General features: G+C 37.2%; 2 protein-coding genes and 1 pseudogene across 2 annotated transcripts in view; all 3 read right to left on the reverse strand.

Moving 5' to 3' along the window:
- LOC109076476 (microfibril-associated glycoprotein 4-like) overlaps positions 1-22961 on the reverse strand; it is a 137084-nt gene that overhangs the window by 6041 nt on the left and 108082 nt on the right. The gene's annotated exons all lie outside the window — the stretch shown is intronic.
- On the reverse strand, positions 16803-18583 carry LOC122146493 (annotated as a pseudogene).
- On the reverse strand, positions 19848-21924 carry LOC109069196 (microfibril-associated glycoprotein 4-like). The gene is made up of 5 exons (XM_019085869.2): positions 21764-21924; positions 21474-21686; positions 21297-21393; positions 21042-21209; positions 19848-20262 (listed from the first exon to the last, which is right to left on the reverse strand). The coding sequence occupies exons 2-5, from the start codon at positions 21684-21686 to the stop codon at positions 20006-20008; spliced, it is 735 nt and encodes a 244-aa protein (XP_018941414.2). The 5' UTR covers positions 21764-21924; the 3' UTR covers positions 19848-20005.

Raw genomic sequence — 22961 nt, forward strand, 5'->3', positions numbered from 1 at the left:
CAAGTCCTCAAAGAGTTAAAGTTAATGAGATAATTAAGTGACTAATTAAATGAAGATTGTGCATTAGTGATGAACACCTGCTGTTAACAGAAGAAAAGAGAAACACAAGAACTACAACTGACTCCAGGCACAGCCTTGGATGAAATATACTGATTTATTTCTTTTTTTTAAAAGCACACAAGATGCCACCATAACTGTGGTCAAGGTTTGCTTTAATTAGTCTCTTAACAATTTTAATAACTCAAAGTAGCTTGTTTCTAAGCGATTGCAGTATTGTTTCACAGCAAACATTTGTGCATTGCTGAATCAAAAGCTTGAAGAAGCAGAGTAACTTGCGATTTCTGCTAATAACTTATTTTTATAACTCAAAGTAGCTTGGTCTCTCTCTCTTTGGTTTATTGTTCAGGTACTGTATAACTAAAAAAAAAAAAAACTATTAAACAAATGCCACCTTAATGTGTCAATATTGAATAAAAAAAAAAAACCTATGTCAGCTCAGGAATTTAGCCATGAACATTTATCATACTATCCTCAACAGTGGTGACAATAATTTTTCATATTGCAGTGCATGATGGGAGTTTTTACTATGGTGTTACCCAGCATTCATTGCATCATGAAGCATTTTGTTGATTGTCACCATTGTTGAGATTGGTATACTGGTTCTTGATGTCTCTCTGTGTCTAAATAGTATAGTAGTTTGTTTTTTTTTTGGTGTATTATATGTATATACACACACACACACACACACTCACACACTCTTTTTTATTATTAATTCACTATATATTTTAGAACAACAGTGTTCTGTAGTTTCACATAGTTCTTAATGCAAAACCTGAACATGTAAATGGAAGCAAGTTATTTTAAATGAAATCAGGCCATTTCATGAGGCTTGTTTCATCACATATAAACCGCAAATATCTCATCATTGTAAAACACCACATGCATTTCTACAGAGAGAGAGAGATCTAGCGCAACAAGTCAAGGGTCAAGAGCACAACTAAATCAAACACTGATCTCCATGATGGTGGCATCATTTTAACCAATAAAACATCAACATATGATCCTCTGTAATTTCCAATAACAGCATGTGTTCATCATTAATGCACAATCATCATTTAATTAATCACTTCTTTATCTCATTAACTTTAACTCTTTGAGGACTTGGGATTTGACTTGAGACTTGATTGTGACTTGAAAGGAATGACTTGGTTCCTCCTCTGGTGAAATCAGCTGCTGAGTTCATGGATGGAGCAAAAATATGGCAGGACTTTTACTTTCTGACCCCTGGACTACCCACCTCTGGTCAAAATAACCCAACCGCTGGGTCAAAACAACCCAAACGCTGGGTTGGTCCCTTTTTAACCCAGCACTGGGTATTTAACCCAGCATTTTTTAGAGTGTAGGGTTAGAGATTGTAGCCATTGTCTTTTCTGTAACACATGCAAAGGGACACATCCTACTTGCTTTCAAGATGACAATTACATTAAAAGAGAACGGTCAGTCCCTGTAACATCATCTGATTTAAGGTCCGATGACTCAACAGCTGCTGTGTCCTTAAGTGTGTCCGGAAAGGGATCATCCTATACATCAATGGTTGTACCAGTATGGGTATCATCAAGCAAAGATGTGAGTACAGAAAAATTTGTTTATTCCTTGCTCGATTCACAAAGCGATACAACCTTTATTGATCAAGAAGTAAGTAATGTCCTGCAGGAAGATAAATCTCCTGTATGGTTAAAATTGACTACCATGTCTGGAAAAGATACCATAGTGAAGAGTGAAAGGATTTCAGGACTTCATGTAAGAGGTTACAGCTCTGCCACTTATATTGAACTCCCCTCTGTCTATACTAAAGACTGCATACCAGTTAACCAGGCACACATACCCACATGTGAAAGGGCTAAACTTTGGAACATCTTTCTGCAATAATTCATGAGATGCCTTATTGGAAGGACTGTGAGGCTGGGCTTTTGATTGGATATAATTGTGCCAGAGCATCGGTGCCAAGACAAGTGATCTTAGGAAATAATGATGAATCCTATGCTGTCAAAACTGATCTAGGTTGGAGCATTGTTGGACCTTCATTACCTCGGCCTGACTCTTCTGGTGTCACAGGTATTTGTCATAGACTTTCTGTTAAGGAAATTCCTCCACTGACTCCAGCAGATGCCATTCGTGTTTTGGAATCTGATTTTAAAGATGTTAATGACGACAAAACTTTATCTCAAGATGACATCACGTTTTTGAATAAATTAAGTGATGGTATAAGGAAGAATTGTACTGGACACTATGAAATGCCTCTACCCTTTAAAGAAAGACCTAAGCTACCAGACAATAGACAACTTGCCCTTGTGAGACTTAATCATTTAAAGAGAAAATTATTAAAGGATCAAAGGTACAGGGAGCATTATGTGAAATTTATGGAGGATGTTATTGAAATGGGAGAGGCAGAAGAAGTTAAAAGATGTTGGGATTGAAGGCAACAAGTGGTATGTTCCCCATCACAGTGTTTACCACCCTAAGAAACCAGACAAATTGACAGTTGTTTTTGATTGTTCTGCGAGGTATGATGGCATCAGCTTAAATGATTATCTCCTTCAAGGACCTGACTTGATGAACAATTTGACGGGTATTCTTCTCCGATTTCGTCAACACCCTGTTGCTTTAATATGTGATGTAGAGAAAATGTTCCATCAGTTCCATGTGTGTAAGGCAGATAGAGATTTTCTGCGATTCTTGTGGTGGAGAAATGGAGATTTGAAAGAACAACCTCAAGAATACAGAATGAAAGTTCATCTCTTTGGAGCATCTTCATCTCCAGGATGTGTGAATTATGGATTGAGGCATTTGGCTGAAGGTAATAGAGATCAGTATCCCTTGGGCTTTGACTTTGTAATGAATAATTTTTATGTAGATGATGGTGTTACAAGTGTACAGACAACAGATGATACAATTCAGCTTGCACGAGAAGCCTGAGAACTTTGTGCTATTGGTGGTCTTAGACTTCACAAATTTGTGTCCAGTGATAAAGCTGTCTTGGAAAGTATCCCTCCTTCAGAACGTGCTAATGATATAAGAGAACCTGACCTTTCATTTGATGATTCTTTGGTAGAGAGAACACTGGGGATTCAGTGGAATGTGGAACTTGACTGCTTCAAGTTTGGTGTTTGTCTCAAGGAGAAGCCAGTAACTCGATGCGGAATCTAATCTACGATTGCATCATTGTACGACCCATTAGGATTCTTAGCTCCATTCATCCTCCGTGGAAAGAAGATACTCCAGGAAGTATGCAGACAGGGTATAGGCTGGGTTGACACACTGAGTTTTGAGTTGCAGCCAAGGTGGGAGTGTTGGAAAAGGGATTTGAGCAACTTGAAGAAAGTGACTCTTCCCCACACATATGCTCCTCCTGAGTTTGGAAAGGTGAAGGAAATAGAGCTGCATCTTTTTTCAGATGCTAGTACTAGTGGATATGGACAGTACTCATATCTGAGATTGAAAAATGAAAGAGAAGATGTTCATGTTGCCCTTGCAATGGCAAAGTCTTGCATGTCCCTGATAAAGATTACAACTATTCCAAGGTTGGAGTTAACAGCTGCAGTTGTTTCAGTAAGTGTCAGTAGAATCCTAAAAGAAGAGCTTCGACATCACCAAATTTTTCTGGACCGACTCCTAGGTTGTTCTGGGATATATCAATAATGAGGCCAGACGATTCCACACATTTGTTGCTAACGGAATACAACAGATTCATTTAAGCACTGTGCCACAACAATGGAGATATGTTCCAACAAAGTATAATCCTGCGGATCATGTCTCAAGGGGTCTCACTCTGGATGAATTGATCTCATCTAACTGGTTCACGGGGCCAGGGTTCTTGTGGAATAAGGAAATTGCCCTTTCACCTAGTGAAGTTCCAGAATTACAAGTGACTTTGAAGTCTCTGCAAAAGGAGCAAGCGTGTCACTACTTTTTTACACTAAAAAATGGTTTTGTATGTCGTCATTATTATTTTTTTCTTACTTTTTTCTTTTTGTTTTATATACAGTACAGATTATTGATATATAACCCATTTGTTCAGAGTAATTGTTTGTTTTGGATTTTGTAAAAAAAAGGTTAGTATTTATTACTTTAAGGGTTGTAACACGAAAATGAAAATAATAAAAAAAAACATTCTTCAAAAACTGAATTTTGACATTCAAGGACTTGTATTAATAGGGAAAGATTATTGGTTTATGAGCAGTTGACCTGAATTCCTCATTTACAGTTTCTGATGTCTATTGTTAAGATTAAAAAAAAAAAATCCATTGCTACAGTTTATTAAAGTTTTTTGTAGATTCTTTTAAGTTGTAAATTTAAAGAAGTGACCCCACCCCCCAAAATTGCCCAAGATACAGTTTGGCACAGTTATTACTACCAGAGTCTTGGTCGTTGTCAAAGGTGGAGAACTTCTGTCCATTATGGTGGGACAAAGACTCATCTGTAGACATGAGGTACACAGTTACCCATGAGTGTGATTTTTGAAGTGAATGAAAGCATCCCATGCCGTTTATATCCATCAGTTTCACAATCCACAGAGAAGGATGAGTACAGAGTGAAACCTTTCCTTCCGGTGAAGCCCTACTACTGCATGGAAACACTACTGGAAAAATCCAGTTAAATTTAAATTCAGAACTTCAGCATGGTGATTTTTGACCTATATTAGCATGAAACATTTTGCAGACTTTACAGACTATTTTAAATAATTTTCATGGCTTAAAAGTTCATAAAACGTTTGAGTAAATATGCAAGTCAAGTTGAGTTACCTTTATTTTTATAGCGCTTTATACAATACTGATTGTGTCAAAGCAGCTTTACAGTGTGTGACGACCTTTTTGAGGCGCTCCTCAGTGCTTCAGGTGCTTCAGGCGCTCCTTTAAAAAGAGATCTCCAGTTGAGCCAAGGAGGAACTTTGGGGATTTTGGAACTTTGGCCTTTGTTTGGTTTTGGACTTTGTTTTTTGCATTTATGCCTCAACATTGGATTACATTTCCAACCATGCACTCTGTCTTACACACTGACGTTACTGATGCACACAGACACATTGTGATTTCCTTTAATTGTTTTCATTTTATTACTTAATGTTACCTCAATTTAGTAGTAAATAAACATCTTCTTGAGCTTAATATTTGGTTTGCGTGTGCCCCTTATCTTTGTTGCTACCCAGGGGCCAGGGGTCGTAACAAGTGTCAAACAGGAAAATAGATTGTTAATAATGCAAGAGGACAATAACAAAGAGTCATTTTTCAGCTAAAGTCAGTTCATTGATTCGGTTATGTCATCCAGTTCAGCTCTCTTCCAACAGTGTGTGTGCAATCAGTTAAGCGTCACCAACTAAGCAAGCCAGAGGCGACAGTGGCAAGGAACAAAAACTCCATTTGTGACAAAATGGAGAAAAAAGCTTGGGAGAAACCAGACTCAGTCAAGGGGCCAGTTCTCCTTTGACCAGACGAAACCAGCATGATGTGGTTTAATTCCAGGCTGCAACACAGGTCAAACTGTCCAGAGGACTCGTCTGGTTCCCGTGTTCTTGTGCCGATGGTCATCGAGGTGATGAGGTTTTCGCAAGAACTGTACACAGCAAAATCTCCAGAGTTTAATCAGCTCTGCTCAGAGTGCATATTGTCCCAATCAACAGAGAGTTAAAATAACACTGAAGCAGTGTTGAAGTTAATGAGCTAATTAAGTGCTGATTGAGCATTAGTGATGAACAGATGCTGTTAACAAGCAGAATTGCTAAATGAAAGAGAAACACTTCACAGGGTTGATTACGCAAAACCTAAACACATAATTGAAATAATCACTATCTGATCTTTCTGCTTTACACCTCATGCATCATTACAGAGAGAGATCTCACACAGGAGTCAAGGGTCAAGAGCCCAACTAAAGTAAACACTGATCTCCATGATGGTGGCATCATTTTAACCAATAAAACATTTAACATCTGATCCTCTGTAATTCTCAATAACAGAAGGTGTTCATTACTCATGCAAAATCATCATTTAATAAGTCTCTTAATTATCTCATTAACTTTAACTCTTTGAGGACCTGGGATATGACTTGAAGACTTGCTTGTGACTTGAAAGTCCCACCTCTGGGCTGAAGTCAGTTGTAGTTCTTGTATTTCTCTTTTCTTCAGTGATTCTGCTTGTTAACAGCAGTTGTTCATCACTGATGTTCAATCAGCACTTAATTAATCTCTTAATTATCTCATGAACTTTAACACTGCTTCAGTGTTATTTTAACTCTCTGTAGACTGGGATAATATGCACTCTGAGCAGAGTTGATTTAATTCTGGAGATTTTGCTGTGTACATGACAGTAGTGCATTATTAGGATGAATGTTCACACAAAGCTGGAAGTTATGTGACTTAAATTTAATTCAGGACATTAAATATTGATTCAGTCTTTATCTGGTAATAAAACTCTGAAAACAAACACACTCCTTTTTCAGGCAGTTCCTTTGACTGTTTTTTTTTCTTCTCTCTTATATGCATCTTCAGCTGTTAATGTAATTTAGACAGGTGTGTACCTTTATTACTTTTACTGGTCATTATGAGGTACAGAGTTCAGATTTGTGTAGCATTTTAGCATAAGGTTGCAACATAAAATGTTTAACAAAAAAAATTAATATTAATAATAATAATAATAATAATAATAATAATACTTTGGCAAGGATAAAAATCTAATAAACATTACTTGGTCACATTCACAAGCCAAACACTCCTGTCTTGCTCCGATTCATAATTCAAAAGCATATAAATGGTCCTGTAAGACTAATGCTGTGAGCTACTGCTTCAGTCAGTGAAACATGCAGTAAGCTAATTTTAACAACTGTATGTATTATTTTCTGTGAGGTATGATGCATTATCCCATGAAACACAACTGGAGTTATCATCAGAATGTCAAATGCATTTTGGGTCGATCTGTGTGTGAAATGTCTCTGAGGTTAATAAAAACACTTTCTGAGTTTTTAATGCTCTTTTTATTATTGGTTTATCAATAATAAAATGGTATGAACCATTGTTCAGGTTCATACGCTGAATCTTGATGTTTGTGTGACAGAGTTTTTTTTCTTTTTTCTATTCTCTAATCCTTGAAATTATCTGTTTTAAATTCAGCTGTGTCTCAGGCTGTGGACCCATTGAGTCACTTGAATAAATGATATGCAACTAACACCATACATTAGATTGGTTGAAACCAGGTAATCAGAACACATATGTGGTGACGTCTTAATCATCAGCCATCAACCATCAACCAGCATCATCTAATCACATGTTCTCTTGCTGTTTTGCCATAATAAAGATTATAGTAGCTAAAGAACAACACTGACAAGTCAATTGTCAAACTGCACAACTAAAGCCAACACTGACCACCATTATGGTGACATCAAACCAAATTATTACTTTTAAACAGATATCAGCATCAACATCTAAACCTCTGCTTAAATCTTTATTAGAATGTCAGAGGATAATGTTCTAATAATGTTATTAATAAACATTTTTAGAATGTTTTTAGAGAACGTTATCCTATCTTTTGAGAGAACGTTCTGGGAACAAAAATAAAACTACCCGCTAAAAACATTGTTAGAACAATGCATGGTAATGTTCTTAGAACATTTTTAGAACAAAAAAATTCTAGCTGGGTACACTTCACTTCCGGTCTGTCTGTTCTGATCCTCTGATCCTCAGATACACCATGGTAGTTTTCTGCTCCATCAGTTCCATTCCTTGGGGGCAGTGACGCCTCCAAGGGGGGCTGAGGGGCCACGGCCACCCCTGAAATAACACTTGCCACCCCATTGGCCCCCCAAACCAGAAAGAGTGTAGTTTTTTAGAATAATAAATTAATTAAAAAAATGAACACAGATATTGATAAAAACACTATATTAAAAATAAGTATAATAAACTTGTACGATTGATGTGTGTGCTACTGTAGAATACACTCTCAACCCCTCCCCCTCTTTATGTGCTTTGTGGTGACTTCACACACTGTTCAAGTTCAACAGGAGTAAGCAACGTGGGAGAGGAAACTTACAATGTAAGTTAAACTTAGTTTTCGTATGTTATATAAAACTTGTCAAACTCACATGTGGATACAAGTTTTTGGTAGTTTAATATTACTCCATCAGTTGATCTGTATATTAGTTCACTTAAATTCACATATGTAGAACAATTAGCCAGTGTTTACCATTCATTGATTAGATATGATGACCAGCCCGCCATAATTCTTCCGCCACACACTCTAAAAAATGCTGGGTTAAATATAACCCAACGCTGGGTTAAAAAGGGACCAACCCAACAGTTGGGTTGTTTTGACCCAGCAGTTGGCAGAGGTATAAAGTCCAGGGGTCAGAAAGTAAAAGTCCTGCCATATGTTTATTCCACCCATGAACTCAGCAAGCTGTTTTAACCAGAGGAGAACCAAGTCATTCCTTTCACATCACAAACGAGTCTCGAGTAAGATCCCAAGTCCTCAAAGAGTTAAAGTTAATGAGATAATTAAGTGACTAATTAAATGAAGATTGTGCATTAGTGATGAACACCTGCTGTTAACAGAAGAAAAGAGAAACACAAGAACTACAACTGACTCCAGGCACAGCCTTGGATGAAATATACTGATTTATTGATATATTGTTTCACAGCAAACATTTGTGCATTGCTGAATCAAAAGCTTGAAGTAGCAGAGTAACTTGTGATTTCTGCTAATAACTCATGGTAGATAAACATCATAAAGCGGTCTCTCTCTTTGGTTTATTGTTCAGGTACTGTATAACTAAAAAAAAAAAAACTATTAAACAAATGCCACCTTAATGTGTCAATATTGAATAAAAAAAAGCTATGTCAGCTCAGGAATTTAGCCATGAACATTTATCATACTATCCTCAAGAGTGGTGACAATAATTTTTCATACTGCAGTGCATGATGGGAGTTTTTACTATGGTGTTACCCAGCATTCATTGCATCATGAAGTATTTTGTTGATTGTCACCATTGTTGAGATTGGTATACTGGTTCTTGATGTCTCTCTGTGTCTAAATAGTATAGTAGTTTTGTTTGGTGTATTATATGTATATATACACACACACACACATATATATACATACACACATATACTTTTTTTTTTTTAGTAATTCACTATATATTTTAGAACAACAGTGTTCTGTAGTTTCACATAGTTCTTAATGCAAAACCTGAACATGTAAATGGAAGCAAGTTATTTTAAATGAAATCAGGCCATTTCATGAGGCTTGTTTCATCACATATAAACATCAAATATCTCATCATTGTAAAAACACCACGTGCATTTCTACAGAGAGAGAGATCTAGCGCAACAAGTCAAGGGTCAAGAGCACAACTAAATCAAACACTGATCTCCATGATGGTGGCATCATTTTAACCAATAAAACATCAACATATGATCCTCTGTAATTTCCAATAACAGCATGTGTTCATCATTAATGCACAATCATCATTTAATTAATCACTTCTTTATCTCATTAACTTTAACTCTTTGAGGACTTGGGATTTGACTTGAGACTTGTTTGTGACTTGAAAGGAATGACTTGGTTCCTCCTCTGGTGAAATCAGCTGCTGAGTTCATGGATGGAGCAAAAATATGGCAGGACTTTTACTTTCTGACCCCTGGACTACCCACCTCTGGTCGAAATAACCCAACCGCTGGGTCAAAACAACCCAACCGCTGGGTTGGTCCCTTTTTAACCCAGCACTGGGTTATATTTAACCCAGCATTTTTTAGAGTGCACTTTGCCATGTTTTTGAATTTTGTCTGTCATTAGAATTTCTTGTTAAGACTTTCGGGTAGGAGTGATAGAGAGGCGTGCACACAAAACAGTGATGCGGAGTTTGCTTTTATTTAGTAGAAAATATTTCCGGTACTGCCCACAAGTTCAAGGTCTTGCTTTCCCATCGCAGGATAGTCTTTCTTCTCATGTAACGTACTCTGTGCAGTGACCGGTGTCCTGAAACACCGGCAGAGAAAACCACATTCAGCTGATCAAACCGTAGCTGGCTTGTTATTGAATTAGTAAAACAGCGTTTTTCAAAAACTTGTTACTGTTTGGATATATGAACATGAATGTAGTTCGTCTGTAGATATGCACATAGTTTTTGTTAGCCAGACAGACGAGTACTATTTTATTAATTTATGTCTGACAACAGAAACAGAAAATATGTAAATTAAGCACTGACAGCATGTTTCCACACAAATGCAGGGTTTATGATAAATAATCAAAATGGAGAGGAAGGCAGTCGAAATATCCACCTTCTTCAGCAAAAGGTTTGTAAGTTCTGAGAAAGGTGATGAGACAGTTAGGGTGCACACATCTCAATATAAATTAGTATATCTTCTTGCTCTGTTTTTTATTGTATCTTAACAGATATGTACATCTTTTCAGTCAGGTTTGATGGAAAATTTACTTTTATAGAGATGCCTTTTTAAAACACTTGACACAGAAACAGTTTGAATACAGTATTTTAAATGGTACAGTGGTAATATTATTTTGTGTTGTAGTATAAATATGTAACCAAGTACATAATAGGTTTTACTAATGTTATTTTCAAAGGTTGTGAAACCTTGTGTTATGATGTGAAACAAAGCAATAAAAAGATGCAATATAATAACTGTTGCGTAATGTTTCTTTGTTTACTATAATTTGTCCATGGACTCATGTGTGTGGTTAATTTTCTTTTGAATCGGTTTTCTTTTGAAAATATATGAGTGTACTTGCAGTTGAATTGCATAACAACTTATACAGAGAATAGTAATACTTAAGTTTTGAAGCCTATAACTTGATATGCTCCCAGAAATAATCAATAGTAACGCCAAAAAAATATCGTCTGCCAGTGGATTTAGACATGCAACATGTATTGTGCCAGTACCACCCAAATTTTTTTTACTGGCCCCTTTCGGCCTCCCCCATAAAAAAAAATCCAGGAAGCGCCACTGCTTGGGGGTGGGGGTGTCTCTGTTAAAAATCGGTTGACAAGCCAACTTATGGTGATGTTCCCCTGTCTCGTGTTGCACTCTAATTTTAAAGTGATGTTCTATTCCCATTGTTACTGTGTTCTGACTTTCTGTGTTTGTTCCTGTTTCTTCGTCTGCTACATTAGTTACCATAGTTACCTTTGGTTGTTGCCATAGAGTCCCTTGTTTGTTCCCATGGCAACTACTCACCCACACCTGTCTCTTGCTAGCCTCTCGTTATCTTGAGTATTTAAACCCCAGTGTTTTCCATGTTCTTTATCAGGTCTTGTCTTGCACAGCTGTATGATGTTTGGTTTTGGTGTCCTGTTTCTGTGCATTTTTGTTTTTTATTTAATCAACCTCGCTACTGCATTTGTATGCAGCTCTACCCTCGTTTCTGCTTCACCTTGCAGTACATGTTGGTATTTATTAATTTAAGGGTTGTAGTGACAGATTATCATTAAAAAATGAATTTTAAATTATATGAATACATCGCAAAATAGCCATGAAAATTTCTGCATGAATATTAAACAATATAAACACAATTACACATTTAAATGAATCGTGGGAAAATCCAGTTAAACTTAAATTCAGAACTTCAACATGGTGATATTTGCCCTGTATTAACATTAACAGATTATTTTAAATAATATTCATGGCTAAAACATTCATAACTTTTGAGTAAACAAGAACTGTACTTGACAATAGTGCATTATGAGGATTTATGTTTAAACAAAGCTGGAAGTCATGTGACTTAAATTCAGTTCAGGACATTAAATATTGATTCAGTCTTAAAAAAAAACACACACTCCTTTTTCAGGCATTTCCTTTGTTTTTTGTTTTTTTCTGTTATGCATCTTAAGCTGTAAATATTATTTAGACAGGCGTGCATCTTTACAAATCATGTCTAGTTGGATGAATTTCCCACAGATCTACTCTAAATAAAGGTCGAAATATTCCAGAGAAATGGGATGCACCTGAGCTAAAATTTTAAGTGTTTTTGCTTTGTCATAATGGGCTATGGAGTATAGATTTCTGTGACTAAATAAGTGAAAGTGTTTAAGAATATGGTTGCAACAATGCACAAAAGGGCAACCGCGGGCAAACCGTTTAACAAACAAACAAAAAAATAAATAAATACTTTGGCCAGTACAGTACAAGTCTTATCAGTACAGTTGGAAAAGCTGTTGAAATTCATTGAGTCTGATGAGAATTGTCCAGAAAGAAGACACATCTGCATGCAAAATGAAAATAATATTACAAATGTGCATTTGCAAGCTGTATTTTAGAAATCTATGCTGGAAGTTGGTGTGATATGAGGCTTAGTTTCTGGCTTGTATATGGAGTTATATGGAGTATAACAAGAAATTATGTTGTGGTGTGTTCTGTGTTTTTGTGGTCTAGGCCATTTAAAATAAATGACAAAATGCTTACTGAAAGTCTTTATACATATTTTTCAGGTTTCACTGTAATTACAATCTGGCATAATTTAAAAAACAAAATGTGTGTATATATATATATATATATCTATATATATATATATATATATATATGTATATATGTCTGTATAAATAAAGTGGTAAACTTTGAACAAATTTGATTTTGAATGGAATAAAAATGGTTTTATAATGTATAAAGGTAAAAACCTGTGAAAAGTACTATATTGGAGATTTGACTGAGCCTGTTAGTGGTCCTCTGCTGCCATGTAGTGGTTATAATTGCAATTTCAGAGAATCTACCATGGAAATATAATTTTTTAAGCTTTATTACTATTGTGGTGCAGTTTTTTACCCAAGTTTGGCGAAGATATCTTATTCCATTTAAAAGTTAATGCTGTTTTAGTAAAGGTGGCCCTGCTCCTTACAAATCTTTTTATTTAGAAAATTATTGATATTAACTCTCCAGAGAATCTTTCTGCACTGGTTTTGGTTTCAAGCGGGCAAAAAACCTAGTTTGCAAAAGTAGGGTTTTTCCAAAATACCTGAAAATTTCACCAGGGTGACGATATAATCCGAGGCATGCATGTTTTGTCCATCATGAGTCAAGAATTGAGCCTGCAACTAACAGTTTAGGAGTTATGAGCGATTTCATAATTTTGATCGCTGTAGCGCCCCGTCAGGCTGATTGGGGCGAGCCTTGGTGACATTGTAGATGGTGTGAGTATTATCATCCCTCCAAGTTTCAAGTCTCTACGACTTATCCTTGTCCATTCTAACAATTACAATAGGGTTACAGCACTACACATGAAACCCTTTTAAAAAAAAATGTGTTGTCTGATATCCACAAGTTTGTCAATAATGCAAGAAGACAATAACAAAGAGTAATTTTTCCATTTTTAGTCTGTTGTTTGTTGATTGATTGTTGTGTTATTTCATTTCAGCTCTCTTCCAATAGTGTCTGTGCAATCAGTCAAGTGTCCCCAACTAAGCAAGCCAAAGGCGACAGTCTCATCAGACAAACTCCAACAAAACCAAAAATGTTTGACTTTGATGTTTGTCACTTGGAAGATCAGCTGACAGGCTCATCTCTTTTTGTGTATGATGTAATATGCTTTGCATTCCTGGATTTGGATATTTTCTGGCATTTCTCTCCACAGATCCTCTCAGTCTCAGTCAGGTTGAATGGGAACCCTCTAGACAACCATTTTCTGGTCAGAGAGCTCTAGGATAAGTCCTGGTTGTTCCTCTTTGCAGTAGAAACGATTCTGTATTTTCCAGATCTGTTCCTCAACACAATCATGTCTCTCAGCTCAGTAGGCAGTTCCTTTGACGTCATCTCTTGGTTTTTGCTCTCATATGCATTTTCAGCTGTCAGACCCTATTGTTTGTTTCTTTCCAAAGACTGTCCAATCAATTGAATTTGCCACAGATTAACTCCGAATCGGTGTGTAGAAACACTGAATACAATTAAGCTAAAGTTCAAACATCACACCTAAGGATCTGAATACTTAAAGCATTGTAGCATATGGTTTTGAAGTAAAATGCAGGGGGAATAAACATGAGTACTTTTGCAACTGTATATATCATATTTCTACTGCATTTGAAGTAAATTCAGAAGAATGTTATATAGATCCAAAAATATTATGACTTCAAATGAATTACAAACAGCTTCCTACGTAACTTTTCAGTGCCCCTGAAAAAAAAAATTTAAGTGATGTGTATAAAGTTCCTGTAACAACACACCACATTTCAGAAATGGTTAGGAACCAGTTGTGGGAGATTCATTTCAAAAGTCACAGAAGGATAAAAGGGAAAGATACAGTAGATGACCGATAAGCAGGTGGGTATACAGACATGTTACACAAACCCGATTCCAAAAAAGTTGGGACACTGTACAAATTGTGAGTAAAAAAGGAATGGAATAATTTACAAATCTCATAAACTTATATTTTATTCACAATAGAATATAGATAACATATCAAATGTTGAAAGTGAGACATTTTGAAATGTCATTCCAAATATTGGCTCATTTTGGATTTCGTGAGAGCTACACATTCTAAAAAAGTTGGGACAGGTAGCAATAAGAGGCCGGAAAAGTTAAATGTACATATAAGGAACAGCTGGAGGACCAATTTGCAATTTATTAGATTAGATTATTAGATTCAACTTCATTGTCATTGCACTTGTGGGTACAAGGCAACGAAATGCAGTACAGGGGAAGATGAAATACAGCATAACATTAGGGAAGGGAGGAGAAAAAAACAACACCCAGACTATGGAAAAACACCTCAGCAACAAAAGCACATAGTCAATACAGCATAAACACACGACTTTGCAACAGGGGAGGGGAAGAGGGGTGTCGAGGTAATCCAGCGCAGGCAAGCAGCCATCCGGTCCTGCAGCCCTACAGCGCTGGTCGCAGACCCGCTTGTCAGACTGGCGGTACAAAGCGGCGAAGGCGAGGGATGTGGGGTGGGGGGGTGAATGCATATCTGTATATATGTGCGTGTGTGTGAGTGTATGTATGTAAAAGTTCTTGTATGCAGGCCTGGAGAGTTGCTACTCCTGGCATCAAATCTAGGTGCCTCAGTCCGCAGGATTGTGATAGCGATACACAGCAAGTTGCCATGGAGACAGCCTTGATGAGGTCCCAGACAGAGTCAACAATCAGCAGGTGTCTGTGGAGTGGGGGGGGAGGAACGCAAGAGCATCTCACTGCAGTGCTCTTCCGGGGGAGTTGTTGTTCCAACAGCGGCCTTGGCTGAGCCCAGTGCTGGTTGAGGGGAGCCGAAAGCAGATAAGATTGGGGTTGTTTGGTCTTGGGGCGAGTAGCCGCATTCCAATTTACATGATTACTCTCTTAGTCCATTCTGGTCTCCAAATCGATCCATTTGCCTTTGCAAAGCCGAGAGCTTCTCCGTGATGTTATCCATATTGCGGTTAATAGTCTCAGTCTCAGTGCTGACCGCTCTGCCCACTGCTCCAATCACAACGGGCAGACACCTGTGAGGTTTTGGACACATGATAGGTAAAAATTGATATCCTGAATGCACTGTAAGTCGCTTTGGATAAAAGCATCTGCTAAATGCATAAATTTAATTTAATTTAATTTTAATTTATTTAAACATTAAATACCTTTGTGTTGAAAATTTTAGACGCATCTTCATCTTTGGGCTTTTATTAATGTGACAACTGGGAAAGGTCACACTGACTCCCAGGTAGGTGCTATATCAATAGGGCAGTGATATCTGGTATAATAGGCAGGTATTAAACTCAAACTTATGAAAACTCAAAACAGTCCTGGCAGATCCTTGAACAGAAAACAGTCATTCAGCTTAATATCCAGGCAAAAGACTTTCTTGATCTAAGTCCATAAACAAAAAAAAACAAAAAAAACCCACTATACAAGACAAACACAGGATGCAGGAATATAATCTGAAAGGTAAGTAACAAGAAGAACGGAAATGGAGCCCATGTAACATTTACAAAAGCTAGACAAAGTCCTAAATGCTGATATAATTCACAAGTTCACACGTACACAGGGGCGGGTCTACATGATGGCCAGGGCTGGCACTGGCCCCCACTGAAATCTGGTTGGTTGTCATGGGATAGAGTTGAGGGATGGCTATAGAAACCAGCCTCCTCTTGCGCCGATTGGTTGGATTACCTGAACGTGCTCCTCCTAAACTTTGTTAAATGAACTTCATTTAGCTTCAAGTGTTTATCATTATATAAAGGCTCACAGTGGAGAACTTAGGCCTTGTTCAGAGACTCAGCAAACATCAGATTTTTTACATACTGTATACAGATATTATCCAGATGGGTTTTTGAAAGTCTGGACAGCAAATCTGATTCAAAACACAAATGGAGGTGGTTTGAAATACCATTCATATTGGATTTTTACTGATGCATCTCAGTCAGGATTTAAAATTGTCTTTGGCGTCACTCTTAATGTGCCACACACCTGTAACTCGTCACATACGTGGGTATGCCTACATCATTACCAAAGCAACCCTTGCAAATGGATTGTTTATGTCTGGACAAACAAATCAGACTTGATCACTTATAATTAGTGTGGACAGTCTGCCTGAAAAGATCTGATTTGCCTGCAGTCTGAACATAGCCTAAGGAAACTAGGGCAAACAGGAACTAATCAGGAACTGGGTAAATAATACAAGACTAGGTAAATGTTTGTTTATCATAGAAAAGATGGGAGTGTGTGTGTGTTGGCCTTGATTTAGATCCTCGTTTTGATCACATAGTCTATTTATCTACCATTAAGATTCTCATTCAGTGTTTCTGGTGTATGTTGAGGACATAAACACATCAGCATATCAACACAATTCAAGCGTTGACTGATTTTATTGGTAAATGCAAAGAGCAGACCAAAACGAAAGAGAGCATTATTGGTTTACTCAGTTAAGAAAGAAAAGCAATGCCTTAAACATTGTCATAAAATTATAACAATATCAGATGTTTGAACACACTGTTTTTCTAAGACACTGGTTTGATCTTCATGCTGATGGATTTCATGCTGACAGTGAAACTGTTTTTTCCAGGTCGACCAAACAACACCAATGCCGAAATGAGTGTCATCTTCTCCCCATAAGTACACGCCATTGGGGTTTCGCAGTGTGACAAAATTTGTACCAAAATGCTCCCAGAAACTCTTTGGCACAGTTACTTCCATAGGAGTCTTGGTCTTTGTCAAAGGTGGTGAACTTCTGATCATTGTGGCCGGTCAACGAGTCGCCTGCAGAGAGGAAGAGCATCACTGAGGACAATAACTCAACTAGAATGAGTTTTCATGAGTATAAATGAAAGTGTCCTACCTGCTCCTCCATCCTTGAATCCTGAAACTTGTAGTTTGTACCCATCAGCTTCAGGACCCACAGAGAAGGACGAGTACAGAGCGAAACCTTTCCTTCCGGCGAAGTCCTCCAGATCCACTCTCAGCATGTACTTGTTGTTACGTGTCAGCTGGTACATGTTCTCCAGCCCTGATCAAACACACACATAAAGAACACATTCAACCAAACACTGGACATTCTACTGGGACATAAATCAAATTTAAAAACTTTATTGTCATGCAGCCATAATACAGTAGCCCCAAAACATATTTGTTGTATGTTGGACGCTTAAGTCCCACGTAAAATGTCTTCAATTCATTCCATTATATTTAAAATACTAAAGCCACTTGCATGTGCTGAATGCTGACGCTTCGCTAAAAGCCCAAATATGCTTCATCTCATACAGTGTGGAAGTCCTTCAAATTATACTCCGTTAACTGTGAGTGTGAATGGACGTGTTCAGCTGTGCGCTGATGTACAATCAGCACATGTGCGCGTGACTGAAAATTACAGAACGAGGAAAAGAGTAAGAGCCACATTTACAATTTGATTTACAATGATTTTCCCCACAGCTGGTTTGGAGGTGATTTAATGGATGTATGAAGTAAGTGTCCTCAAGTTCACACAGGTATAGTTCATCACATTCACAAGTTTCACAATCAGAAGTAACCAGAACTTGTTTTCATTTTCAACGTGATATTTACTGTAGGTATTTTGAAACATAAGACGCTTAATTTTGTCAAAAGTTTTTGCTGTATTTCTCTAAAATAAATTCCACTTTTTTATATTTTCGAAAACATTTAAGCCACATTTTCATAGTGGCTTAAGTGTCCAGTAAAGTTTTTAGTGTTGAAGCAACCCAGAATCACTGGTGAATCGTTACCCAGCCAGTATTCGCCCTCGGTGGTTCCGAATCCCGTCTTGTACTCTTTCCACGGCTGATAGAAATTCACACTACCATCCATTCTCCTCTGAATCACCTGAGATGAGTTACAGAACTTTTTTAAAGGCTTAAAGCATTTATTATATTATCTATGCATGTTTGACTATTTAAAGTCACATCCGTACCGTCCATCCTCCGTTGTCTTCATCTTTCCCACCTGAGATCATCTCACAGTAAACCCAGACAGGAATGTCTCCTGCCTGGATAGATGGAGTAAATCCCACTGACTGTTTGTCCTGATTTATAAAGGTCAGAACAGTCGAATTGGCTTGAATTCACAAAGAACAGACGCCGTGAATACAGAGAGCAGAGCCACAACAAACACCGTCATCTAGAGAGAAACATCGGATCAGGTTCCTTATTTAGGATCAAATCACACTGAATTTAACCCAATTTGAAAAATAATACACATACATTCATTATCTGTCCAGTAAATGCTGAAGAATAAGAGTAACTCACTGTTAGTGTGGTGAGATGTTCAGATCACTGGATCTTCAGTTGCTGAGTGCTTTATTTAGAACATAAACAGCTTTTTCAACCCAGCCTTTATCAGTATCAACCCATCTTTTGTGTTGTGCAATAATGTTGAAATATCAACCGTTTGTGCAAGAAAATCATCAGCTGGTCCGTTTGACTGTTTTGCAATGATCTTGAAAAATAATGTTTAACTCTGAATCTGCTTTTAGTGATGGATGATTGTGGAAACCATGAATTTGTCTTGATCGGCAACACAATTCAACTGCCTTGTGTGAGAAAGCGGTGCATGAGAAGATAGCTGACGTGTGTTCCTCACATTTTGTTTGTTTTCATCTATATGGCTATTTTGGCTATTATTTCAGTTTTTCATGAAAGTAAGCTATTTAGTAGGCTATTTGATTAACAATTTATATTTTTAAAGTCTACTTGATATTTATGTTATATTTTAATCAAAATATTTGAGAATGGGGAAAATTATACTGATCGATTTCAAGAACTACAATTATTACATATTTCATATCAATATTGTTCATCTTTAACAACAACTTCGATATGGAGAGTAAATGCTGGAATTAATTTGTTTTGTGTTTTTGCACTAAATGAATACAGGAGGAGATCAATTCATGTTTAATATTGTGTTAACATTTCTGGGTTTGTAACGCAGAGTCTTTCACTACAGTTTCGCTGTTACAGTTATAAAGTCAGCATTGTGGGATATAAAGTCTCAACTGTGAGTTATAAAGCCAGAATTGCAAGTTAATGTCTCACAATTCAGACTTTCTCAGAATTGTGAGTTTCTATCAAACAATTCTGACTTTATAACTCGCAATTGCAGATTTACATCACACAATCCTGAATCCACAAAACATTAGAGACCGCAGAGTATTTACTCAATATTTGCATGGAAATATGAAATATGAAATACAGGAGTTCATGGGAGTAATGATTTCATTTCATTAATTTCACTCATTTACTGATTTGTCGCATTTATTTGACTTGTTTAAAAATGTATCTTCTTTATTCAACCATTTGTTTCACTTATAATGACTTATTGCTCATAAAATGATTGGTTTCTCATGAAAACACCACATCTGACATAATGTATATAAAGACTTCATGCTTGCAGTGCAGGAGTTTATTGTAAGTTCATTTACATACCACTAAATCAAAAGACCAGAAGCAGATAATAGTTGATACAAAAATAAAACGTTAAACCTTCACTTTTGTAATATAGTGAACACAACATCGGATGTTTGCTCCTGAAATCACTATGTTTCTAAGACACACGTCTGATCTTCATGCTGATGAATTTCATGCCAACAGCAAAATTGGTCTTCCATGTGTACCAAACATTTCCAATGGCAAAAATGGTGGGATCTTCTCCCCATAAATACACACCGTTGGGGTTTGCAGTGTGACAGTTATTGTACCAAAATGCCCCGAGATACACTTTGGCACAGTTACTACTACTGGAGTCTTGGTCTTTGTCAAAGGTGGAGAACTTCTGATCATTGTGGCCGGTCAACGAGTCGCCTGCAGAGAGGAAGAGCATCACTGAGGACATTAACATCTTATCTATGACTTATATACAACATATTTATGATATTTAATTTCTCTGCTGATAATGTGACATAAAACATGTGTAATTTCAGTTACAAAATATTTAAATTTTAAATAATTTTTTATGCAGTTTAGCAAAACCTGATCAGGCAGAAACATGACCTGATCGTCAGAGAGGTGGCAGGAGGGGGGGGATTTGTATTCAGTGTGCTTCGTACCATTGTGTGATTCATGATTCATTGTGTGGCTAGATAGAACCATCGATTAAGATCACCGTAATGAAATATAAAAATGTATAAAGGAAAATATGATAAGTCGGTCCCATAGTCAACGAATGATCAGCGAAAGGCCCATTTAGTTATAAGGAAATTTCGGTATGAATGTAAAGACTCTCTACTGAGAAGGTTCAATGATAGCAAACACCAGTGTTGCATGAAGTATCCGAATATCATACTTCAGAATAAAACATCTTTAAGATGTCAGTTTTGCATGCATTCTACATCATAAACATGTGACATCTGATAGGAAACGTCCTATAGACATTGCATTTGAGTAAAGACTCTAATACATCTGGCAGATGAAAATGCAGACCTCAAATAGACGTCTCTGAGATGTATTATGTTATCAGGGTCTATTTGATACATCGATGCATTCTTATTTACATGAAGAACAGGTTTCAGTGAAATTGCAAAAAAGATTTGAAAGTCTGTGAGCAAGTAAACATCTGTTCAAGTGTGATGAAAGTGTCCTACCTGCTCCTCCATCCTTGAACCCTGAAACTTGTAGTTTGTACCCATCAGCTTCAGGACCCACAGAGAAGGACGAGTACAGAGCGAAACCTTTCCTTCCGGTGAAGTCCTCCAGATCCACTCTCAGCATGTACTTGTTGTTACGTGTCAGCTGGTACATGTTCTCCAGCCCTGATCATACACACACATGAAGAACACGTTCAACCAAACACTGGACATGAACATCCACACAAACACACACACGCTGTCAGATCTTACCCAGCCAGTATTCTTCCTCCACATTCCCAAATCCTCTCTTGTACTGATTCCACGGCTGATAGAAATTCACACTGCCGTCCATTCTCCTCTGAATCACCTGTGATGGGTTTATATAGAATATATGATTCATCATGAATGTGCTGATGTGTGTTTGATGATCTAGAGTCACAATCGTACCGTCCATGCTCCGTTGTCTTCATCTTTCCCACCTGAGATCATCTCACAGTAAACCCAGACAGGAACGTCTCCTGCTGGATAGATGGAGTAAATCCCACTGACGGTTTTTCCTGAGTTATAGATATCAGAGCAGTCGACGGGCTTGAATCCATTAGAAACAGACACAGTAAACCCCATGAGAACAGAGAGAAGCGCCACGACAAACACCGTCATCTAGAGAGAGAAACATCCAATTATCATCCTTTATAATGATCAAATCACACTGACATTAGACAGAAACATGAACTTACTGCAATCTTGCCTTCGCTTGAAGAATCTTGAAGAAAGTAAAAACAGTGTTGCTGAATGATTATCTGAACGCTGAATGCTTTGTGAGGTAAATGATGGAGAATAAAACAGTAACGATTGTGTTGCGATGTTGTTCAATGTGACACAAACACTGTTAAATATCTGCCAGATCAGGCTCCTCCTCTGTGTTGCTGTACAGATTAAAAATTATATTGCAAAACCCTTGATTCTTGGCACAAATTATGTTTCTGTTTTTTGTACAATGGCCTAAATGTTATCAGTAAGAGCGTTTGAAACATCTGTCGTTGGAGTCATTCTTGCACTGCACAATGTTGAAATACTGATGTTTTATAATCGTTAGGACTTTCCTCACTCGGTTTGACATTGTTTTGTAACACACCTAAAATAAAAAGTTCAATAGAAAGTTTAGTATTAATGAGTTTTCAGCATTGGATCGACTGTACTTGTGTTCCTGGAGTAAATGTGATGCTCCTTCTCATTTTCCTCGTTGTCAAATAAAGCAAATTAACAGACATCTTGCAGACGTATGTGTGCTATCTGGGAACAGATACCTTTTAAAACTAACTGCAAATGTTTATGCAAAGTGAAACTATTAAATATAATCCACAAATAATGCAATATTGTACCACTGAATAAGAAGTGTTTTGTGAGCTTAAATCAGACCAGTTAGAGACAATTACTAATCATTCTCATTTTTATTAAATCATTCTTTGATTTCACTAATCAATGTTTTTTTTTACACACGCACACATACAGACACACACACACACACACACTCAAGTGTACCATTTTGTTTTTGTTTTAAGTGGGGACATCCCATAGGCGTAATGGTTTTTATTCTGTACGAACTGTATATTCTATCGCCCTACACCAACCCTACACCTAACCCTATCCCTTACAGGAAACTTTGTGCATTTTTTACTTCCTCAAAAAAACTCATTCTGTATGGTTTATAAGCGGTTTTGAAAAATGGGGACATAGGTTCTGTCCTCATAAGTCACCCTCTCCTTGTAATACCTGTGACATACCCATGTTATTATACAAAGTTGTGTCCTGATATGTCACAAAAACAAACACACACTCTCTCTCTCTCTCTCTCTCTCTCTCTCTCACACACACACACACACACACACTCTCTCTCTCTCTCTCTCTCTCACACACACACACACATACTCACTC

This window comes from Cyprinus carpio, chromosome A1 (genome assembly GCF_018340385.1).
Source record: "Cyprinus carpio isolate SPL01 chromosome A1, ASM1834038v1, whole genome shotgun sequence".
NCBI lineage: Eukaryota > Metazoa > Chordata > Actinopteri > Cypriniformes > Cyprinidae > Cyprinus > Cyprinus carpio.